The following is a 23,239-nucleotide window of genomic DNA, read 5'->3' as shown; positions in this document are numbered from 1 at the left end:
CAAAGTGGAAACAAAATACGGGTCAGTGGAAGAGGAATCAGAAAAGGGACAATAACTGGATTATTTATTCAGACATTTGGTACAGAGAATGTAAAATGCCTCCTAAGACACATCTATTGAAACATCTGAAGATTCAGTCTGTATTAGAAATCAATTTGTAGATGGCAGACAATGGCAGATAAAAAAGGCAACATAACTTGGGTCAAGATCGCCCCTAGCAAATTGGTGAATAACATAGGTCATTTTACTTCTGCCTTATCCTTGCACTAGGACCGGCACGATACAATGATGTGCAAGTATTTGGACCTAAAATCCCACATCTGAAAGCAGCACCTGCCTACTCCATATCACAAAAAACGGCATTTGGAAGCATGCTGAGTAACATTGTAAAAGTAAGTGAATCCATGCCTAGGCATAGCCTGTTTCACTTTTGGGGCATGAGTGCTGATTTTTATTGGAGTTGAGATTGGTTTATTATTGTTAACGTTTGATAACAGTGAAAAGCTTTTTGCATACTGTTCATACAGATCAAATCATTACACAATGCATTGAGGCAGAACAAGGTAAAACAATAACAGAACACAGAACAGCTACAGAAAAAAATGCAGTGCAGGTTAACAATAAAGTGAAAATCATAATGAGGCAGATTATGAGGTCAAGAACCCATCTTATCATTTAGTAATCTTATAACAGAGGGGTAGAATCTTCCCTTAAGCCTGGTGGTATGGGCTTTCAAGCTTTTGTATCTCCTGCTACTGGAAAAGGGAAGATGAAAGAATTACCAGTTTGGGTGGGGCCTTTGATTATGCTGGCTGCTTTACTGATGTAATGAAAAGTCCATAGAGGGGAGGCTGAATTCTGTAATGTGTTGAGCTGTATCCACAACTCTGTAGTTTCTTGCAGTCACATGCTGAACAGTTGCCATACTGAACTATTATACATGCAGAAAGAATGTTTTCTGTGGTACATTAATAAAACTTGGTAAGGATTGATAGGGACATGTCAAATTTCTTTAGCCTCGTGAGGAAGGAAAGGCATTGGTGAGCTTTCTTGCCTGTGGCATCTTTGTGGGTTGGACCAGGAGAGGCCATTGATGATGTTTATTCCTAGGAACTTAAAGCTCTCAAACTTCTCAACCTCAACACTGTTTACATAGACAGGGGTGTGTGCACCGCAAAACCACAACACAGCCCCCATCCCACTTTCTAAAGTCAATAACCAACTCTTTCATCCTCCATCTGGCAGAAACTAGTCAATGGCATGTGAAATGTTTAAATTCGGGATGGGGAATATGCTCACTTCTTTTCCTTTAGCAATATGCAGCTGGCTCCTGTGTTTAATGCTCCCAAGAGAGCAAAACCTTTTCTTAAATCTGCAGGCCTAACTAACTCTGACTTTTGATTTAACCTAGTCAATGCTGGGAGCAGGAATCATGTCCAGAAATGCTTAGTAAACTCAGTTTGAGCTTAACACTCACAAAATAGATGAGCTTCACATTGTTGTTTATACAGTTTCATTATAGCTAAAATTACCATCACTGGATAACAAACAAGTTCCATTGGTACAGATATCCTTGAATAGATTTTGTTCACAAGCAGGAAAGTACACAAAAATCATTCCACACTGTAACCCTTATGGATGGCATATAAAGCACTTCAGACTGATAAGAATGAACAATTACTAACAGTGGAAAGACAGTAAACTGTAGGAATGATTCAATATACTTTCATTGGCTTTTGAAAATAATAATCAAATCAGAGTTAATTCGTATGTATAGGTGTCTTGTTACTCAGGCACTCAGAAACCAGGGACAGCCAATATTTGTAACTGATTTCTTGCAAAGCACTTCGAGAATTTTTAAGAGATACCCCATAACTTCCATCAACTGGAGTGACAAGGGAAACTACCCCTCAATTTTCTCAGACTATTTCCTGACTTGAACACAAATAATTGTTTCTTCAGTATTAGAAGGACAAAATCTCAAAACTCCTTTCATAATAGCACTACAGACACATGGTATTAGTTTAAAAGAAACATGAGAACACCTTAATCTCAATCATGAATAATAAATACATACTTTTTGCTCCACTATATCTTGATGTACTATTTAATCTACTGGTATGAACAGGCTCAAGTGCATGAACCAAAACAATGTCTATGGCTAATTTTTATAATGCCTATAAAAATATCCACACTCCTTGGAAGTTTTCATGTTTTATTGTTTTACAACATTGAATCACAGTGGATTTAATTTGGCTTTTTTGACACTGATCAACAGAAAAAGACACTTTCGTGTCAAAGTGATAACAGATCTCTACAAAGTGATCTAAATTAATTACAAATATAAAACACAAAATAATTGATTGCAAAAGTATTCACCCACTTCAAGTCAGTATTTAGTAGAGGCACCTGTGGCGGTAATTACAGCCTTGAGTGTATGGACAGGATGATCAGTTTTGCACATCTGGACACTGCAATTTTTCCCCATTCTCCTTTACAAAACTGCTCAAGCTCTGTCAGATTGTATGGGGATTGTGAGTGAACAACCCCTTTCAAGTCCAGTCACAAATTCTCAATTGGACTCTGACTTGGCCACTCCAGGACATTAACTTTGTTGTCTGTAAGCCATTCCTGCATAGCTTGGCTTTATGCTTGGGGTCATGTCTTGCTGGAAAATAAATCTTCTCCCAAGTTGCAGTTCTCTTGCAGACTGTATCAGATTTTCCTCCAAGATTTCCCTGCATTTTGCTGCATTTGTTTTACCCTCTACCTTCACAAGCCTTCCAGGGCCAACTGCAGTGAAGGATCCCCAATTGAAACAGCCACCACCATGCCTCATGGTAGGGTTGGTGTGTTTTTGATGATGTGCAATGTCTAGTCTGATGGCCAAAAAACTCCATTTTGGTTTCATCAAACCATAGACCCTTCTTCCTGCTAACTTTAGCATTGCCCACGTGCCTTCTGGTAAGCACTAGCTGAGATTTCATGTGAGTTTTTTTTCAACAGTGTCTCTCATTGCCAATCTTCAATAAAGCTGAAACTGGTGAAGCAGCCAAGCAACAGTTGTTGGATGTGGAGTCTCTCCCATCTCAACCACTGAAGCTTGTAACTCCTCCAGAGATATTATAAGATCATAAGACTACAAGACATAGGAGCAGAATTAGACCATTAGCCCATCGAGTCTGCTCCGCCATTCCATCATGGCTGATCCCGACTCCCACTCAATCCCATACAGCTGCCTTCTCGCCATATTCTATGATGCCCTGACGGATCAGGAAAAGATCAACTTCTGCCCTAAACATATGCATGGATGTAGCCTCCACCACAGTCTGTGGCAGAGCATTCCACAGATTTACTACTCTCTGGCTAAAAAATTCCTCCTTACCTCTGTTTTATACAGTCGCCTCTCAATTTTGAGGTTATGCCCTCTAGTTCTGCATACCCCACCATAGGAAACATCCTCTCCACATCCACCCCATCTAGCACGTTCAACATTCAGTAGGTTTCAATCAGATCCCCGGCATTCTTCTAAATTCCAGTGAGTACAGGCCCAAAGCTGCCTACACTCCTCATATGTTAACCCCTTCATTCCCAGAATCATCCTTATGAACCTTCTCTGGACGCCCTCCAATGACAACACATTCTTTCTGAGATACAGGGTCAAAAACTGTTGACAATACTCCAAGTGTGGCCTGTCTAGTGTCTTAAAAAGGCTCAGCATTATCTCCTTGCTTTTATATTCTATTCCCCTTGAAATAAGTGCCAACATTGCATTTGCCTTCTTTACCACAGAACCTTCTGGGAGTCTTGCATGAGGAGTCCTAAGTCTCTCTGCACCTCTGATGTTTGAACCTTCTCCCCATTTAGTCCGCACTATTGTTCCTTTTTCAAAATGCATTATCATACATTTTCCAACTCTGTATTCCATCTGCCACATTTTTTGCCCATTCTTCTAATTTGTCTAAGTCCTGCTGCAATTGCAAAGCTTCCTCAGCACTACCTATCCCTCCACCCATCTTTGTATCATTCACAAACTTTGCCACAAAGCTATCAATTCCATCATCTAAATCATTGACAAACAATGTGAAAAACAGCAGTCTCAATACTGACCCCTGAGAAAATCTACTAGTCATCAGTAACTAAAGAATTACTGGTGACTTTAAGGGGAATTAAAGGCCCCTTTTATTCCCACTCACTGCCTTCTGCCTGTCAGCCATTCTGCTATCCATACCAGTATCATCCCTGTAATGCCATGGGATTTTTATTTTGTTAAGCAGCCTCATGTGTGGCACCTTATGAAAATCCACTGCCTCTCCTTTGTCCACAATGCTTGTTACTCCTTTAAACAACTCTTAAGAGATTTGTCAGGCAAGATTTCCCTTTACAGAAACTGTACTAACTTTGACTTATTTTATCATTAGTTTTCAAGTACCTCAAAACTTCATCCTTATAATAGACTCCAACACTTGCCCAATCACTGAGGTTAGGCTAACCTGCTTATAATTTCCTTTCTTTTGCCTTCCTCCATACTTAAAGAGTGGAGTGATATTTGCAATCCTCCAGGACCATGCCAGAATCAAGTGATTCTTGAAAGATTAAGACCAATGCATCTGTTGTCTCTTCAGCAACTTCTCTCAGGAGTCTGGGATGTAGTCCATCTGGCCTAGGTGACTTATCCATCTTAAGACCTTTGAGTTTGCCTAGCACTTTTCTTTTGTAATAGCAATGGCACTCAGTCCTGCTCCCTGACACTCATGGATCTCTGACACACTGTCATACCAACCAATCTCTAATTGTGCCATGAGTTTATCCACCATATTCCAAATGCTACACGCATTTAAGTACAACAACTTCAGTCCTGCATTCTTTGCCCTTTTAAAATTTGCCTCTGTGGTACAATTTAACTCCTGCTCCAATTCTTCAACCACACATTTATCTGCTGCTTCATTCTATTTCTATCCTCACTGTCGTGTGGCATAGGCAGTAATCCTGAGATTACCACCCTTAAGGTCCATTTCTCAGCTTCCCTCCTAACTCCCTATATTCTTTTTTCAGGACCTTCTCTCTTTTCCTATTTATGCCATTGGTATAAATATGCACCACGATTTCTGACTGCTCAACCTCCCTTTTCAGAATATCGTGGATGCATTCAGAAACAGCTCGATCTCTGGTACCTGGGAGGCAAACTACCATCCACGTTTCCTTTTTGCATCCACAGAATCACTTATCTGTCCCCATGACTATAACACAGTGCCACAGGTATGACCACTGTTGCTTCCCCCAGGTAGGTCCCCCCACCGACAGTACTCAAACTGCAGTACGTATTGTAAAGTGGGCAGCCACAGGGATGCGCTCCACTATCTGACATTCCCCCTTCCCTCTACTGACAGTCACCCATTTATCGGTCTCCTGTAGCCTGGGGTGACTACCTCCCTCTAGCTCCTGTTTATCAGCTCCTCACTTTCCCCAACAAGCTGAAGGTCATCGAGCTGCAGCTCCAGTTCCCTAACTCAGTCTCGAAGGAGCTGCATCTCGATGCACTTGATGCAGATGTGGCCATCGGGGAGGCTTGGGAGTCTCCTGGAAATCCACACCCAGATGTGGTTCTGTAGACATACTCCCTATTTTCTCTAGAGTTAAATAAGAAATAAGGAATGAACTTGCCTGGACTCTGTTCTCGCCGAAGCCTTATCTGAGCCAAAGCCTTCTTTCTCTGACGACGACTGCTCTGCTGGGCAGTACCTCTCTTTTATAGAGACTGGGCATCCCGTCAAAAATCTTTGTTGGACCTTCATGGAAAAGCTCCCATCGTGCCTGCGCAGTACTCCAATCAATGACTCCCTTCAAAAAACTTGATGCTTTTTCAAGCTCTTTGTCGGACCGGCATGGGAATGCTCCTGTTGTGTCTGCGCAGCATTCCAATCAATGAGGATTGGTCTCTTGGTGGCCTCCCTCACTAGTCCCCCTCTTGCATGGTCACTCAATTTTTTGAGGATGACCTGCTCTAGGCAGATTTACAGCTGTGCCATGTTCTTTCTATTTCTTGATGATGGACTTGACTGTATTCCAAGGAATATTTAGTGACTTGGAAATTTTCTTGTATCCATCTCCTGACTTGTGCTTTTCAATAACTTTTTTGCGGAGTTGCTTGAAGTGTTCATTTGTCTTTGTGGTGTTCTTACCAGGATACTGACTCACCAGCAGTTGTACTTTCTGGATATAGGCGTATATTTACTACAGTGAAACACCTTCACTGCAAACAGGTCTCCAAAAACAGATTTCTATTTAACTAATTATGTGACTTCTAAAACCAATTTGCTGCACCAGTAATGACTTGGTGTGTCATATTAAAGGGGATGGGGTGAATACTTATGCAATCAATTATTTTGTGCTTTATATTTGTAACTAATTTTGTCACTTTACAGAGAAATTTTCACTTTGACATGAAAGTCTTTTTCTGTTGATCAGTGTCAAAAAGCCAAATTAAATCCATTGATTCAGTGTTGTAAAACGATAAAACAGGAAAACTTTTTATAGGCATTGTAAATACCATCAGGCTTATGTAGAAAAAATATCCACCATTCCAAAAAATATTATATTCAGAATAGTATGCTGGAACAGCAAACAGGCACACATTCTCCTCTGCGATATTTGAAATTTGCTATTGAAATTGTTTTGCCTTGTAGCTGAATCTGCTGATATTGCAATCATTTGGTCATTTGGGTCACTTTTCTGCCTGGCACCATCCCTCTCTAATGCTGCTGAATTTAAGGTATTAGGATTAAGACTGTCTCTGACTAGAAATTGACATTTTTGGCCTGGATCAGAAGTGGAAACTGACCTGTGCCAAATATTATGTACCATTGCTTTTGAAAGTTTACTTTATTTTTAATTACAGACTCCAGGACCCTGTGCATATAAACACGTGGAAACTGATGTATTCAAAAACAGAGCACCCAAATACACCATAGTGCAACGCAATCTGATTCCAGGAGACACCACTTTGAGACCTGGACCTAATCGTTATAGGACAGAAGATGTAAGTAGCGATGCTAAAGAGGGGTTTATCATTTTAGTCCTGATCACTCCTAATGTGATAGACTGAGTTTTCTTTAAGGCTCAATTAAGGAATGTGTCTGTCTGACCTTTGTCTATGGATTATGTGGAAAAATAGGAAAGTAGAATTTTTTAAAGGCATATTGGTAGAATCTCATACGATCTCTTCTCCCTCCTGCCGTCTGGGAAAAGGCTCCAAAGCATTCGGGCTCTCACGACCAGACTATGTAACAGTTTCTTCCCCCAAGCTATCAGACTCCTCAATACTTGAAGCCTGGACTGACACCTTGCCCTACTGTCCTGTTTATTATTTATTGTAATGCCTGCACTGTTTTTGTGCACTTTATGTAGTCCAGTGTAGGTCTGTAGTCTAGTGTAGCTTTCTCTGTGGTTTTTTTTTATTATTATGTAGTTCAATCTAGTTTTTTGTACTGCATTATGTAACACCATGGTCCTGAAAAATGTTGTCTCATTTTTATTATGCACTGTACCAGCAGTTATGGTTGAAATGACAATAAAAGTTGACTTGACTTGACTTGGTATCGAAGACTTTGTGTGCCCTTTCTCATGAGCTCAGTTTCTTTCTCATAAAATATATTTAGGTAAGTCCATGGATGGGAAAGCTTTAAAGCAGAGGTTCCCAACCTCTGGTCCATGGACCAGTTGCTTAGTGGTCTTGGTCTATGGCATAAAAAAAAAGTAGGGATGACCCCAGTTTAAAGGGTTAAAGACCAAATGGGACTAGCTTAGGTGGGGACCTTGATGAGCATGGATGAGTTGGGCTGAAGTGACAATAACTGCAGAAGTTAACAACAGTTCCCACTAAATGTAGCACTTAAACTAGAGTTGGTAGAGAATTTGTTTTTGACTGTACATATTACATTTTTGGACTACATGGATTATCATTTGACTAAGTCAGTATTCCCAAGAGTTTAGAAGAACGAGAGTTGATCTTATTGAAACTCAAAATTAGTTGAGAACTTGACATGTAGATGCTTGGAGAATGTTTCCTTCAGCTGGGAATGTGAATAGCAAAGTTCTTGCATAAAAGACTCAGCCACTGATGGGTGGACTGAGGGGAGAAAAAACAGCATTCAGAGGTTGTGATTCTTTGAAATTTTCCATTAGTCCTTTGTGCCAACTTCATAAATCAAGTTGTTGAAAATAAAGGAGCTTAAAAGGTTTAATGGCCACTGCTGCTCTTTTATTTCTTAAGATCTGAATCACCATCACTTGTCTGTGCTATATCATGTTATGCCACATGCATACCATTGCAGAATAGGTATGCTCATACCATAGCTCAGATCAGGAATGTGGTAATTCTGACAGATCTAGCTCCTCGTTTGCTCAAGATTTCTTCATGTCCCATTGCAGTGAGTTCATCATCTGCTGACTGAACATGTGGGCTCAGTTCAACAATGTTTAAAAGCAGGGAGCTTTTTAATTGCCAGTTTAATTTAAGGGAAATGAATGAGATTATTGAATGATATTTATTGTCATTATACATAGGTACAATGAAACTCTGTTTAGCTTCCTCTCAGGTAATTAAATAAAGCGGTAGATAAAAACAAGACAGTAATAAAAAAACAGTATTAAATAGATGAACAGCAGAAAATAAGTTGCAACAGCACCAGAATATCACAGTAATGCACAAAGTGCCGTTAGTGCAAGTATTTGAGTCCTTGTGTGTGAATGTGTGTGCTCACAGTTTCAATCATTGTTCTGTGGGAGTGGTGTGGTGAAGGCCACAGCTCTGGGGTAGAGGCTGTTCCTCAGTCTATTTGTTCTGGCTTTTAGTGTCCTGAATTTTTTTATTTGTGTTGCTAAAGGTTTCTACAGTTATATTAAAAGCAAGAGGATAGTGAGGGATAAAATTGGTCCCTTAGAGAATCAGGGTGGTCAGTTATGTGTGGAGCTGAGGGAGATGGGAGAGATTTTGAACGATTTCTTCTCTTTGGTATTCACTAAGGAGAAGGATATTGAATTGTGTAAGGTGTGGGAAACAAGTAAGGAAGTTATGGAACCTATGACAATTAAAGAGGTGGAAGTACTGGCGCTTTTAAGAAATTTAAAAGTGGATAAATCTCTGGATCCTGACAGGATATTCCCCAGGACCTTGAGGGAAGTTTGTGTAGAGCTAGCAGGAGCTCTGACGGAGATCTTTCAGATGTCATTAGAAACGGGGATTGTGCCGGAGGATTGGCGTATTGCTCATGTGGTTCCATTGTTTAAAAAGGGTTCTAGAAGTAAGCCTAGCAATTATAGACCTGTCAGTTTGACATCAGTGGTGGGTAAATTAATGGAAAGTATTCTTAGAGATAGTATTTATAATTATCTGGATAGACAGGATCTGATTAGGAGTAGCCAGCATGGATTTGTGCATGGAAGGTCATGTTTGACAAACCTTATTGAATTTTTTGAAAAAGTTATGAGGAATGTTGACGAGGGTAAGGCAGTGGATGTAGTCTATATGGACTTCAGCAAGGCCTTTGACAAAGTTCCACATGGAAGGTTAGTTAAGAAGGTTCAGTCGTTAGGTATTAATGCTGGAGTAATAAAATGGATTCAACAGTGGCTAGATGGGAGATGCCAGAGAGTAGTGGTGGATAATTGTTTATCGGGATGGAGGCCGGTGACTAGCAGGGTGCCTCAAGGATCTGTTTTGGGGCCAATGTTGTTTGTAATATACATAAATGATCTGGATGATGGGGTGGTAAATTGGATTAGTAAGTATGCCGATGATACTAAGATAGGAGGTGTTGTGGATAATGAGGTGGGTTTTCAAAGCTTGCAGGGAGATTTATGCCGGTTAGAAGAATGGGTTGAACGTTGGCAGATGGAGTTTAATGCTGAGAAGTGTGAGGTTCTACATTTTGGTAGGAATAATCCAAATAGAACATACAGGGTAAATGGTAGGGCATTGAGGAATGCAGTGGAACAGAGAGATCTAGGAATAACAATGCATAGTTCCCTGAAGGTGGAGTCTCATGTAGATAGGGTGGTGAAGAAGGCTTTTGGAACGCTGGCCTTTATAAATCAGAGCATTGAGTACAGAAGTTGGGATGTAATGTTAAAATTGTACAAGGCATTGGTAAGGCCAAATTTGGAATATTGTGTACAGTTCTGGTCACCGAATTATAGGAAAGATATCAATAAATTAGAGAGAGTGCAGAGACGATTTACTAGGATGTTACCTGGGTTTCAGCACTTAAGTTACAGAGAAAGGTTGAACAAGTTAGGTCTCTATTCATTGGAGCGTAGAAGGTTGAGGGGGGATTTGATCGAGGTATTTAAAATGTTGAGAGGGATAGATAGAGTTGACGTGAATAGGCTGTTTCCATTGAGAGTAGGGGAGATTCAAACGAGAGGACATGATTTGAGAGTTAGGGGGCAAAAGTTTAAGGGAAACACGAGGGGGTATTTCTTTACTCAGAGAGTGATAGCTGTGTGGAATGAGCTTCCTGTAGAAGTAGTAGAGGCCAGTTCAGTTGTGTCATTTAAGGTAAAATTGGATAGGTATATGGACAGGAAAGGAGTGGAGGGTTATGGGCTGAGTGCGGGTAGGTGGGACTAGGTGAGATTAAGAGTTCGGCACGGACTAGGAGGGCCGGAATGGCCTGTTTCCGTGCTGTGATTGTTATATGTTCTATGGTTACAGTAAATATTACAAGGAGAAACTCAGTTTAACTCTGTTTTCTTTCCTAGGTGAATGTGCATAAAAACCATCCCAAATACACGTTTGGAATCCATCATTCTGACTACCTTACGCCTCTTATTGTGACACCCACAGACTAAGAAACTAACGCAGAGTTCTTGGCAAAATTCTATCAGCCTCCCTAGCTGAAATGTCAATTGTACATTTAAAAATAACATTTCATTTAAATATTTGATTCTTATTCATCCTGTGTATGTGATGTAAAACTGATGAGTGTTGTGGAACATAATCCTGGGAGTACAAAGTTCAAAGTAAATTATTATCAATGTACATACATGTCACCGTATACCACCCTGAGATTCTTTTTCTTGTGGGTATACCCTGTAAATCCAGAAACGTAACAGAATTAGTGAAAGACTGACACCCAACAGCAGAGACAAATAACCAATCTGCAAAAGATAAACTATTCAAATAAAAAAATTTAAAAAAAAATTCAATAAATATTGAGAACATGAGATGAAGAGTCCTTGAATGTGAGTCCATAGGTTGTGGGCCAAATACAATGATAAATCAGTGAAGTTAAGTGAAGTTATCCACACTGGTTCAAGAGCCTAATGGTGGAAGGGTAAGAACTGTTCATGAACCTGCTGGTTTGGGTCCTGATGATCCTGTATCTTCTTCCTGATGGCTTTGGTGAGAAGAGAGCATGGCCTGGGTAGTTGTCATCCTTCATGATAGGTGTTGCTTTTCTGTGACAGCACTCTGTGTAGATGTGCTCAATGGCACAGAGGGCTTTACCCATGATGGACTGGGCCGTATCCATTACTTTCTGAAGGATTTTCCATTCAAGGCATTGTTTTTTTCTATACAAGTGCACAATTGCTGAGAGCAGCTGTACAAGTAGGCAAGGTTCTGAAAAAAACATTTAGCATCCTTAGCATTCAGTCAGGGCATTGAGTTTAGGAGTAGGTTATGATGTTGTCATTAAGTGAGACTGCACTTGGAGTATCAAGTATCGTTCTGGTTACTCCGTTAAACGAAAACATCATCAAGAGGGTACAGAAAAAAATGACAAGGACACTGTCTGGAGCAGAAGAACTTAGTTATTGGAAGAGGTTGGCCATATTGCATCTTTATTTCTTGTAGCATAGGAGAATGAGAAGTGATCCAATAGACATTTATAAAATCATGAGGGCGGCATGGATAAGCTGGAAGGTCATAGTCTTTCCCCAGGGTTGGGGAGTCTAAAACTGGAGAGGACACATATAAGGTAAGAGGGAAGAGATTTAAAAGACATCTGAAAGGTAACTTCTTTACATAGACAGTAGTGAGCTGCTGAAATGAAATGCAAATGGAAATAGTCAAGGTGTGTACCATCGCTACATTTGAGACATATGGAAGGGAGGGGCTTGGAGCATTATGGGTCGAATGTGGGACTAGCAAGGAGGGTGCTGTGATCAGCATGGACTGGTTGGGCTGAAGGGCCTGTTTCTGTGCTATATCACTCTGATCCTACATAGGACTCTGTTAGTTTCATTGTTGTGAGGGATCAGACAAGTGGATCTTCTGCAATTTTAAAAATAAATTTGCTTTGATCATTGGGGACTTTACAATAAAAGCAACTTTGGAGGATGCAGTACAATCTGCAGCAGGTTTGTGGTAATCTTGCTGATTCAGTAGTAAAGGTAGTCTCCATTGGTGCAACTGATTGCCTGCTTTTTCCGCATGTCCCAAGCTGCTGATACTGAAGAAGAAAGAAATGTATTTGGTTTGAAGAGTTGAGCCAAACCAAAACACTAGGCAAAAGAAAATGTTCCTGGTTGTGTTTGGAAGTCACAGGTAATTTAACCCCCATTCCTCTACTAGAAATGGAAGACAGATAGGTTTGCCCTGGTGGAAGTTCAACAAACATATCTTAATCTATTAAGAGTGGGAAGATAAAATGCTTAGAATTATAAAAATTTACAACACTTGTCCCTGAGAATGTAGCACAAGGCACTGAGATCTGCCTCACTTGGGGTGTGTATTATATGGTTGGGTTGACTTGTTCTCCGATCTTGGCCAATCCATTTGCAAACATTTTGTCACAATATGAGGAGATGTTATCACAGTGCTGTTTATTTGTATTATATGAATAATATGTGATCAAAAGTAAACACACTGGAGGTGGGGCAAATTTTTCTAAAATAATTTGAGATAGAATACATTTAGAGAAATTATTGTATTTTACTTTTGTACACAAATTAATAAAATAGCAATATTTATAAACTCAGTCTAAATGTGTTAAACAAAGTAAAAATATAAAAAGTATGCTTTGTAAATTGAGACAGTCTAACAGGACAATATCATTAGACTTAAGAAAGAGAATCATTGTTTGATCCTTTGGAGCCATTTTGTCCCATGGCCAACTCTAGCAACCTTCGCAACAAGTTTCCCAATCTATCTAGCATCTAATCTCCCCAATGCCAGTCTTTTTTATCCTTGGCACTGCTTCTGAATATCCTCCTGGCTCCACTTACACTCTCTTCAAGTATTTCATATTTGACATCAGCATATCTTCTCTCATGATTAGAAAAAATTAAAAAAGTGCTTTAATATGCTTAAACTTATTGCATAGAGCTACTGTATATTGAAGAAAACACACACACCAATCACTACTGGCATCCATGCTCCTCTTGAATCACCAATTTATTCTCATCAACAGCTTAACCATTTCTCTTCTCTGTCATATGCTTATCCAACTTTTTCTTAATTTCATCTGCTTAATTCAGCTCAGCTAACCTGTGAAATGGTAAATTACACTTTCTCACCAATCTACCAGTATAAACATTTCTTCCAACTACCCTATTTGATATTCTTGGTAACAATCTACCATTGTTACCAAGAAATCTGATGCATGGTTTTCTCAAGGGAAAATCTTGCCTGACGAATATATTGGAATAACAAGCAGGATAGACAAAGGAAAGTTAGTTCATGTATACTTGGATTTTCAAAAGGCTGCTTAACAAGCTACAAGCCCATGGTATTAGCATGGATAAGGCAGTGGCTGATTGGCAGGAGGCAAAGAGTGGGAAGTGAAAGCCCTTTTGGTTGGTTGCCAGTGACCAGTTGTGTTCCACAGGGGTCTGTGTTGGGACTGATTCTTTTAACAGGGCGTTTCCTGCTCTGTGCATCACCCAGCAACTGGGCATTTTCTATGCTTTGCATGTCCTAGCTACGGGACATATCCGACACAGGCTGAGCATCAAATCATTAGGAATGCAGAATCAGAAAGGATAGCAAATATGATACTCAAGGTGTTCTATCTAAATGCGCATAGTATAAGAAAATAGGTGGATGATCTCGTTGCAATATTACAGATTGCCAGATATGATGTTGTGGCCATCACTGAATCGTGGCTGAAGGATGATTGTAGTCGAGAGCTGAGTGTCCAAGGTTAAAAGTTATATCGGAGGGATAGGAAGGTAGGCAGAGGGGGTGATGTGGCTCTATTGATAAAGAATGACATAAAATCAGTAGAAAGATGTGACATAGGATCAGAAGATGTTGAATCGCTGTGTATTGAGTTAAGAAACAGTAGGGTAAAAGAACATTGATGGCAGTTATATTCAGGCCTCCCAGCAGTGCCTGGGAGGTGGACCACAGATTACAACAGGAAATAGAAAAGGTGAGTCAAAAGGGCAATGTTATGGTAGTCATGGAAGATTTTAATGTGCAGGTCGATTGGGAAAATCAGGTTTGTAATGGATCTCAAGAGAGTGAGTTTTTTGAATGCTTAAGAGATAGCTTTTTAGAGCAGTTTGTCATTAAGCTTACCAGGGGATCAGCTATACTGGATTGGGTGTTATGTAATGAACTGGAGGTGATCAGGGAGCTTAAGGTAAAAGAACCCTTAGGAACCAGTGATCACAATATGCGAGGGATGTGTTAGTAAATTTGCTGATGGCACAAAGGTTGGAGGTGTTGTGGATAGTGTGAAGGGCAGTCAGAGGTTATAGTGGGACATCGATAGGATGCACAAATGGGCTGAGAAGTGGCAGATGGAGCTCAACACAGATTAGTGTGAAGTGGTTCATTTTGGTAGGTCAAATATGATGGCAGAATATAATATTAATGGTAAAACTCTTGGCATTGTGGAGGTTAAAAGAGATCTTGGGGCCTGAGTCCACAGGACTCTCAAAGCTACTGTGCAGGTTGACTCTGTGGTTGTGAAGGCATATGGTGCATTAGCCTTCATCAACCATGGGATTGAGTTTAAGAGCCATGAGGCAATGTTACAGCTATGTAGGACCCTGATCAGACCCCACTTGGAGTACTGTGCTCAGTTCTGGTCACCTCACTACAGGAAGGATGTGGAAACCATAGAAAGGATGTGGCACTGAGACTGGTTCTGCAGTACAGAAGGGAGGGGGGAAGAAGAGGAGAGCGGTAGTGATAGGGGACTCGATTGTTCGAGGTACAGACAGGAGGTTCTGTGGTCGCGACAGAGACTCCTGGATGGTTTGTTGCCTCCTGAGTGCCAGGGTCAGGGATGTCTCTGATCACGTGCACAGCATTCTGAAATGGGAGGGTAAGCAGCCAGATGTCATGGTACACATCGGTACCAATGACGTAGTAAGAAAGAGTGAGGAGGTCCTGAAGATTGAGTATAGAGAGCTTGGTAGGAAGGTAAAAAGCAGGACCTCAAGGGTGGTAATCTCAGGATTACTACCTGTGCCACGTGCCAGTGAGGGTAAGAATAGGATGCTCTGGAGGATGAACACATGGCTGAGGAACTGGTGTAGGGGGCAGGGTTTCAGATTTCAGGATCATTGGGACCTCTGCTGGGGCAGGTGGGACCTGTACAACAGAGATGGATTACACCTGAACTACAGGGGGACCAATATCCTTACAGAGAGGTTTGTTAGTGCTATTTGGGGGGGGTTTAAACTAGATTTGCAGGGGGATGGGAACCAGTGGGCCAGAGTAGATAGTGGAGCGGGGGTGAAAATAAATGATGTTAAAGTTTCATTCAAAGTCACAAATAGAAGGGTTGTGTGTGGTGGTAATAATCTTCTGAGGTGTGTCTATTTCAATGCGAGGAGTATTGTGGAGAAGGCTGACGAGCTGAGGGCGTGGATTGACACATGGAATTATGACATTGTAGCCATTAGTGAAACTTGGCTACAGGAGGGGCAGGACTGGCAGCTTAATGTTCCAGGGTTCCGATGTTTCAGACGTAATAGAGGCAGAGGGATGATGAGTGGGGGGGGGGAGGGGGTGGCATTGCTAGTCAGGGAAAATGTTACAGCAGTGCTCAGGCAGGACAGATTAGAGGGCTTGTCTACCGAGGCCATATGGGTGGAGCTGAGAAACAGGAAAGGTATGACCACATTAATGGGGTTGTATTATAGACCACCCAATAGTCAATGAGAATTTGAGGAGCAAATCTACAGAGAGATAGCAGACAATTGCAGGAAACATAAAGTTGTGATAGTAGGGGATTTTAATTTCCACGTATTGATTGGGACTCCCATACTGTTAAAGGTCTAGATGGGTTAGAGTTTGTAAAATGTGTTCAGGAAAGTTTTCTAAATCAATATATAGAGGTACCGACTAGAGAGGATGCAATATTAGATCTCCTATTAGGAAACGAGTTAGGACAGGTGACGGATGTGTGTGTAGGGGAACACTTTGGTTCCAGTGATCATAACACAATTAGTTTCAACTTGATCATGGATAAAGATACTCTGCCTTCCACTCACGGACATGTAAGACATAGTTTATTTCTGTCCGCCTTTAATCTCTCCCTTTTCCAACTTAAACTTTGAAATTTCAACTTTATTCAGTCGGATCTGTAGAGCAACAGTTATAATTATGGCTACCCTAAGAAGCAGCAAAAGGAATCCGGACCTGAGCAACGGAAAGCCTAAAAAAGCTGACGAGTTCTTGGAGGAACCCCCTTGGGTGAAGAGATTAGAGTCTAAAATCAGCTGTATTGACACTGAAATAACTCAACTAAAAGATAAATTTCTTCCTTTTGAGGAAAAAATTGACTCTCTGAGCCTCGATCTTAAAGAAGTTAGTCGAAATGTGGCTGACCTTTCTTCTCGTTTGGAAAAGGCTCAACAATGAATCATTGATCTGGAAGCTTAGTTGCGTTGAAACAATATCCAAATTGTTGGATTAAAAGAGAAATCAGAATCTGCTGACACACAGGATTATTTTGCTAAAATGTTTCAGTCTTTATTTCCGGAGGCTTTTTCGCAACCCCTGGATGACTCACAGAATCGGTGCTTTAAAACTTTTGGACCAAGGTAAAAATGGGCATATTGTTGTGCGTTTTCTTCATTTTAGAGACAAAGACCGCATTATTAAGCTTGTAAGAAAAAGGTTGTTTCAATTTCAAAGTTCGGAGATTCGCTTTTTTGAAGATTTCCCACACGAAATTGTTAAGAAGTGTGCTGGATTCGACTCAGCCATGTGTTTAGCTTACAAAAAAAAGCTCTATCCACTGCTTCAATATCCAGCTAAATTAAGGCTTTTTGTCAAAAATTCTGGGGCTCATATTTTTGATGACCGAGCTGAATCATTGCATTTTATTAACTCTTTGCCTGACGAGTCTGAAGACTGAGCTTTGAATGATTTACAACTATTTGATTGTCTCGCGACGTAAGGAGTGATGAAATTGAAAGATTTAATGGTTATAGAAAGTCTTTACTTTAAAATGTATTTTTATCTCTGGAAAAGACTGGTTTGGATGGTTTTAACCTCAGAAGGACTGATGAAAGACTGTAGATAATTTTGAACCATCTAGAATTTTTTCTCTGCAGCATTTAAATCAGTGGTTCCCAACCTTTTTTTGGCCATGCCCCACCTAATCACCTCTAAAATCCTGATGCCCCCTGTGGTGATATATAATTCTTATTATTCAAAAAGTGAACTCCTATTCACCTGGAGGAAGCCTAAAAGACCATTAACTTGGTTTAAACAAGCTTCCAAAGAACATGGCATTCATGAAAGAGAAAAATAAAAGAACCAAAGGACTGTTAAAGTTCTGAGGAAGAAATTACTAAGAAATTGTAAAAAAAAGAACATTAAGTGATATTAAAATAATAATAATAAATAAATAAAACAATGCCGATTTGTTTCTACAGCATACAAAGACAAATACACCGTTTAAAAGAGATGACGCAATGTACACACCTTCACACCACCAAGAACCGAAAGCTACTGCAAAAAGCAGCATTGGCGTGACCTCGTACGAGTTTCTTCCGTGTTTGGACTTGTTCATTCATTCCTTCCTACATCAGTCAATTCATTAATTTAATTATGAAAGCCATTTGATGGTTGTAATGATGGTGATACACTATATATACAGTACATATGCAATTACACATGTATATACACACAAGTATTTTTATGTATGCATACTGTATATACACATATGTATTAACTCACACACACACTCATACTCACACAGACTTACTAGAAAAAATTCACTGTTAATAACTCATTCTCGAATTGCCCCCCTTAAAAATCAAATTACGCCCCACATTGGGAACCACTGATTTAAATGAACTAATTGTTTTTTTTTGTTCTGTATGCTTTTATAAAAATCTTCTAAGTAATTATCTGGATTTCCTTACATTTTAAAGATAGATGGCGATTGTTTTTCTTTTGTGCAAATATTTCAAGAATTGTTTTGGATGTGTTTTTCTTTCCTTATCTAATATTATGAAGGTTACTCTCAAAATTGAAGGTCGCTTTGTTTTACAAAAAAACACTGTTCCTTCCAACTTAATTATGTTGAGTTATAGGTCGACTGTTATGAGTTTTATGTTTGGTAGAGGGAGACAGAGGTTACTTTTTTCATTTTTTATTTTTTATTTAGGTAGGTGGAGTTTATATTTGCTTTCTATGCCTTCTTTGGGGCTTGCATTGACTGATATCGACTTACTTCCGGGCTTTGTAGTTTGGGTGGGTTTTTTTCTTTTTTTCCTTTTTTTATCCCCATTAAGAAAAGCTAAAAGAAAATATGAGGTTGCTTTGGCAAGTAAGGTGAAAATAAATATGAAGGGTTTCTACAGTTATATTAATAGCAAAAGGATAGTGAGGGATAAAATTGGTCCCTTAGAGAATCAGAGAAGACAGCTATGTGTGGAGCCGAAAGAGACGGAAGATTTTGAACAATTTATTTTCTTCGGTATTCACTAAGGAGAATGATATTGAATTGTGTAAGGTAAGGGAAACAAATAGGAAAGTTAAGGAAACTATGACAATTAAAGAGGAGGAAATACTGGCACTTTTAAGGAATATAAAAGTGGATAAATCTCCGGGTCCTGACAAGATATTCCCTAGGACCTTGAGGGAAGTTAGTGTAGAAATAGCAGGGGCTCTGACAGAAATATTTCAAATGTCATTAGAAACGGGGATAGTGCCTGAGGATTGGCATATTACTCATGTGGTTCCATTGTTTAAAAAGGGTTCTAAGAGTAAACCTAGCAATTATAGGCCTGTCAGTTTGACGTCAATGGTGGGTAAATTAATGGAAAGTATTCTTAGAGATGGTATATGTAGAGATGGATAGACAGGGTCTGATTAGGAACAGTCAACATGGATTTGTGCGTGGAAGGTCATGTTTGACAAATCTTATTGAATTTTTTGAAGAGGTTATGAGGAAAGTTGACGAGGGTAAAGCAGTGGATGTTGTCTATTTGGACTTCAGTAAGGCCTTTGACAAGGTTCCGCACGGAAGGTTAATTAGGAAGGTTCAATCGTTAGGAATTAATAGTGAAGTAGTAAAATGGATTCAATAGTGGCTGTATGGGAAATGCCAGAGAGTAGTGGTGGATAACAGTTTGTCAGGTTGGAAGCCGGTGTCTAGTGGTGTGCCTCAGGGATCTGTACTGGGTCCAATGTTGTTTGTCATATACATTAATGATCTGGATGATGGGGTGGTAAATTGGATTAGTAAGTATGCTGATGATACCAAGGTAGGTGACGTTGTGGATAATGAAGTAGGTTTTCAAAGCTTACAGAGAGATTTAGGCTAGTTAGAAGAGTGGGCTGAACAATGGCAGATGGAGTTTAATGCTGATAAGTGTGAGGTGCTACATTTTGGTAGGAGTAATCCAAATAGGACATACATAGTAAATGATAGGGCATTGAAGAATGCAGTAGAACAGAGTGATCTAGGAATAATGGTGCATAGTTCCCTGAAGGTGGAATCTCATGTGGATAGGGTGGTGAAGAAAGCTTTTGGTATGTTGGCCTTTATAAATCAGAGCATTGAGTATAGGAGTTGGGATGTAATGTTAAAATTGTACAAGGCATTGATTTGGAGTATCGTGTACAGTTCTGGTCACTGAATTATAGGAAAAATGTCAACAAAATAGAGAGAGTACAGAGAAGATTTACTAGAATGTTACCTGGGTTTCAGCACCTAAGTTACAGGGAAAGGTTGAACAAGTTAGGTCTTTATTTTTTGGAGAGTAGAAGACTGAGGGGGGACTTGATAGAGGTATTTAAAATAATGAGGGTGATAGATTGAGTTGACGTGGATAGGCTTTTTCCATTGAGAGTAGGGGAGATTCAAACAAGAGGACATGAGTTGAGAGTTAGGGGGCAAAAGTTTAAGGGTATCACGAGGGGGAATTTCTTTACTCAGAGAGTGGTAGCTGTGTGGAACGAGTTTCCAGTAGAAGTGGTAGAGGCAGGTTGGGTATTGTCATTTAAAGTAAAATTGGATAGGTATATGGACAGGAAAGGAATGGAGGGTTATGGGCTGAGTGTGGGTCAGTGGGAATAGGTGAGAGTAAGCATTTGGCATGGACTAGAAGGGCCGAGATGGCCTGTTTCTGTGCTATAATTGTTATATGGTTATTATGGAATCCCAGAGCATGCGCAAATTATTATTATTGTTGTCCATCTCCGCTGTTTTCGACTACCTTATCCTGACATGTGTATAACTATTCTTTTCAGATACAAAGTCTCATGATGATATCTAAAAATTTTAATGTTTTAAGTTGGAATATCCGTGGTTGGAACCATCCTATTAAGCGTAAGAAAACATTTAAAATTATTAACTGATTCCAACCTGATATAATCTTTGCTCAAGAGACGCATAGATAGATAGATAGATAGATACTTTATTCATCCCCATGGGGAAATTCAACATTTTTTCCAATGTCCCATACACTTATTGTAGCAAAACTAATTACATACAATACTTAACTCAGTAAAAATATGATATGCATCTAAAATCACCCTCTCAAAAAGCATTAATAATAGCTTTTAAAAAGTTCTTAAGTAGTTTACTTCAATACATTGAGTCCTAACCCCGGCACTTTAACATATCTTACTCCTGGCGGTTGATTTGTAAAGCCGAATGGCATTGGGGAGTATTGATCTCTTCATCCTGTCTGAGGAGCATTGCATCGATAGCAACCTGTCGCTGAAACTGCTTCTCTGTCTCTGGATGGTGCTATGTAGAGGATGTTCAGGGTTTTCCATAATTGACCGTAGCCTACTCAGCGCCCTTCGCTCTGCTACCGATGTTATACTCTCCAGTACTTTGCCCACGACAGAACCCGCCTTCCTTACCAGCTTACTAAGACGTGAGGCATCCCTCTTCTTAATGCTGCCTCCCCAACACGCCACCACAAAGAAGAGGGCGCTCTCCACAACTGACCTATAGAACATCTACAGCATCTCACTACAAACATTGAATGATGCCAACCTTCTAAGGAAGTACAGTCGACTCTGTGCCTTCCTGCACAAGGCATCTGTGTTGGCATATCAGGTTATGTGATAAAAATCGATTTTTTAAATTCTGGAAGTTTCATGCAAACTCTCAGAGTAAAATTAGAGATGTTTCTATTTTTATTGATTCCCTTTTAATCAGGAGGATATTATAGCTGATACTAATGGTAGATTTTTGATTGTTAAAGGAATAATTTATAATAGGAAAACAGTTTTGGTTAATATTCATGGACCAAATGTTGATGATCCCTCATTTTTTTAAAGCTGTCTTTGCTCTATTTCCTGATTTAAATGAATATATGTTATTAATGGGCGGTGATTTTAATACTTGTTTAAATCCTTTAATGGATAAATCATTATCCAAACATCAACTTCCTAATTGTTCTGCGTCACTTATTAATTCCTTTTTAATTGATTATGGTTTAATTGAAATTTGGAGGCATATGCATCCTAGTGATAGAGAATACTCTTTTTTTTCTCACATGTTCATAATAAGTATTAGAGAATCGACTATTTTATAGTCCACCCTCGACTTCTATTTAATGTTCAGAAATGTGAGTATGATGCAATTGTTATCTCTGATCATGCTCCTTTAAACCTAATATTTGAACTGAAAGATGTTGCTTCTACAAGACCACTTTGGCATTTTCCAGAACATTTGTTACAAAGCTCAGAATTTGTTGAGTTTATTGAAACTTAGATACAGGAATAATAATACAGGAAAGTCTCAAAGTTAGTAATCTGGGATACATTAAAAGCCTATTTACGTGGTCAGATTATTTCGTATATAGCTAAACTGAAGAAACAAACAAGAATGGAATTAGATAAAATCTTTAAAAAAATTAAAGAATCAGATAACATCAATGCAACCTCTCCAAATGTTGTTTCATTTAAAAGAAAAGTACAATTACAATCACAATATAATTTATTATTAACATATCCTATTGAAGGATATTTGCTTAAATTGAAAAGTCAGTTTTATATTTTTGGGGATAAAAATAATAAGCTCTTAGCTTCCCAATTAAGAGCAACTAGAATTTTAAAGATTCGTAAAAATAATGGAGATATAGCAAGTAACCATGAAGACATTCACAATATTTTTCAAGATTTTTATTCTGATTTTTATAGCTCAATGTCCTGCAGATTCCTCCAAAATGAAGGTTTTTTAACATAAGATTAAATGTCCTCAAATTTCTGTTGAAGATCAACAGATGCTTGATGCTCCAATTACTGAGCATGAAATTCAGAAAGCTATTCTATTAATGCAATCAGATAAAGCTCCTGGACTTGATGGTTATTCGGTAGGATTTTACAAAAAATCTTAAAGATTACTTTCTCTGTATCTTTTGGAAATATTTCATGAATCCTTTGAGAAGGGTAGTTTACCTTCTTTTTATGAAGCATCTATTTCCTTAATCCTTAAGAAAGATAAAGATCCTACTGAATGTTCATCATATAGACCTAGTTCACTATTAAATGTGGATGCAAAAATTCTCTCTAAGATAATGGCTAACCGCTTGGAAAATATTTTAACTGAAATCATTTCTATGGATCAAAAGGGCTTTATTAAAGGCCGTTACTCTTGCTCCAATATTCGGAGATTGATGAACATCATATATTCATCATTATCTAAGTAACCCCAATGTGTTACCTCTCTCGACGCAGAAAAGGCATTTGATAGAGTTGAGTGGCTATATTTGTTTAAAGTACTAGAAAAATTTGGTTTTGGTAATAATTTCAATAGGTAGATTCAAATGATTTTAAGAATCCTATTGCCACGGTTAT

At 39.2% G+C, this 23,239-nt stretch overlaps 1 protein-coding gene across 4 annotated transcripts in view; it reads left to right on the top strand.

Moving 5' to 3' along the window:
- cimap1b (ciliary microtubule associated protein 1B) overlaps positions 1-12,877 on the top strand; it is a 62,943-nt gene extending 50,066 nt beyond the window's left edge. For all 4 annotated transcript variants that reach the window (XM_073066914.1, XM_073066912.1, XM_073066911.1 and 1 more), the window contains exons 5-7: positions 271-392; positions 6,899-7,039; positions 10,762-12,877. In XM_073066914.1, the coding sequence (XP_072923015.1) occupies positions 271-392; positions 6,899-7,039; positions 10,762-10,851 (353 nt within the window). In that variant the 3' untranslated portion in view covers positions 10,852-12,877. The remainder of the gene's footprint in view (positions 1-270; positions 393-6,898; positions 7,040-10,761) is intronic.
- The last annotated feature ends 10,362 nt before the right edge of the window (positions 12,878-23,239 follow it).

Source organism: Hemitrygon akajei, chromosome 14, assembly GCF_048418815.1.
Source record: "Hemitrygon akajei chromosome 14, sHemAka1.3, whole genome shotgun sequence".
NCBI lineage: Eukaryota > Metazoa > Chordata > Chondrichthyes > Myliobatiformes > Dasyatidae > Hemitrygon > Hemitrygon akajei.
Note: the sequence above shows the minus strand (reverse complement) of the source record. Positions and strands in the feature narration are given on the sequence as shown.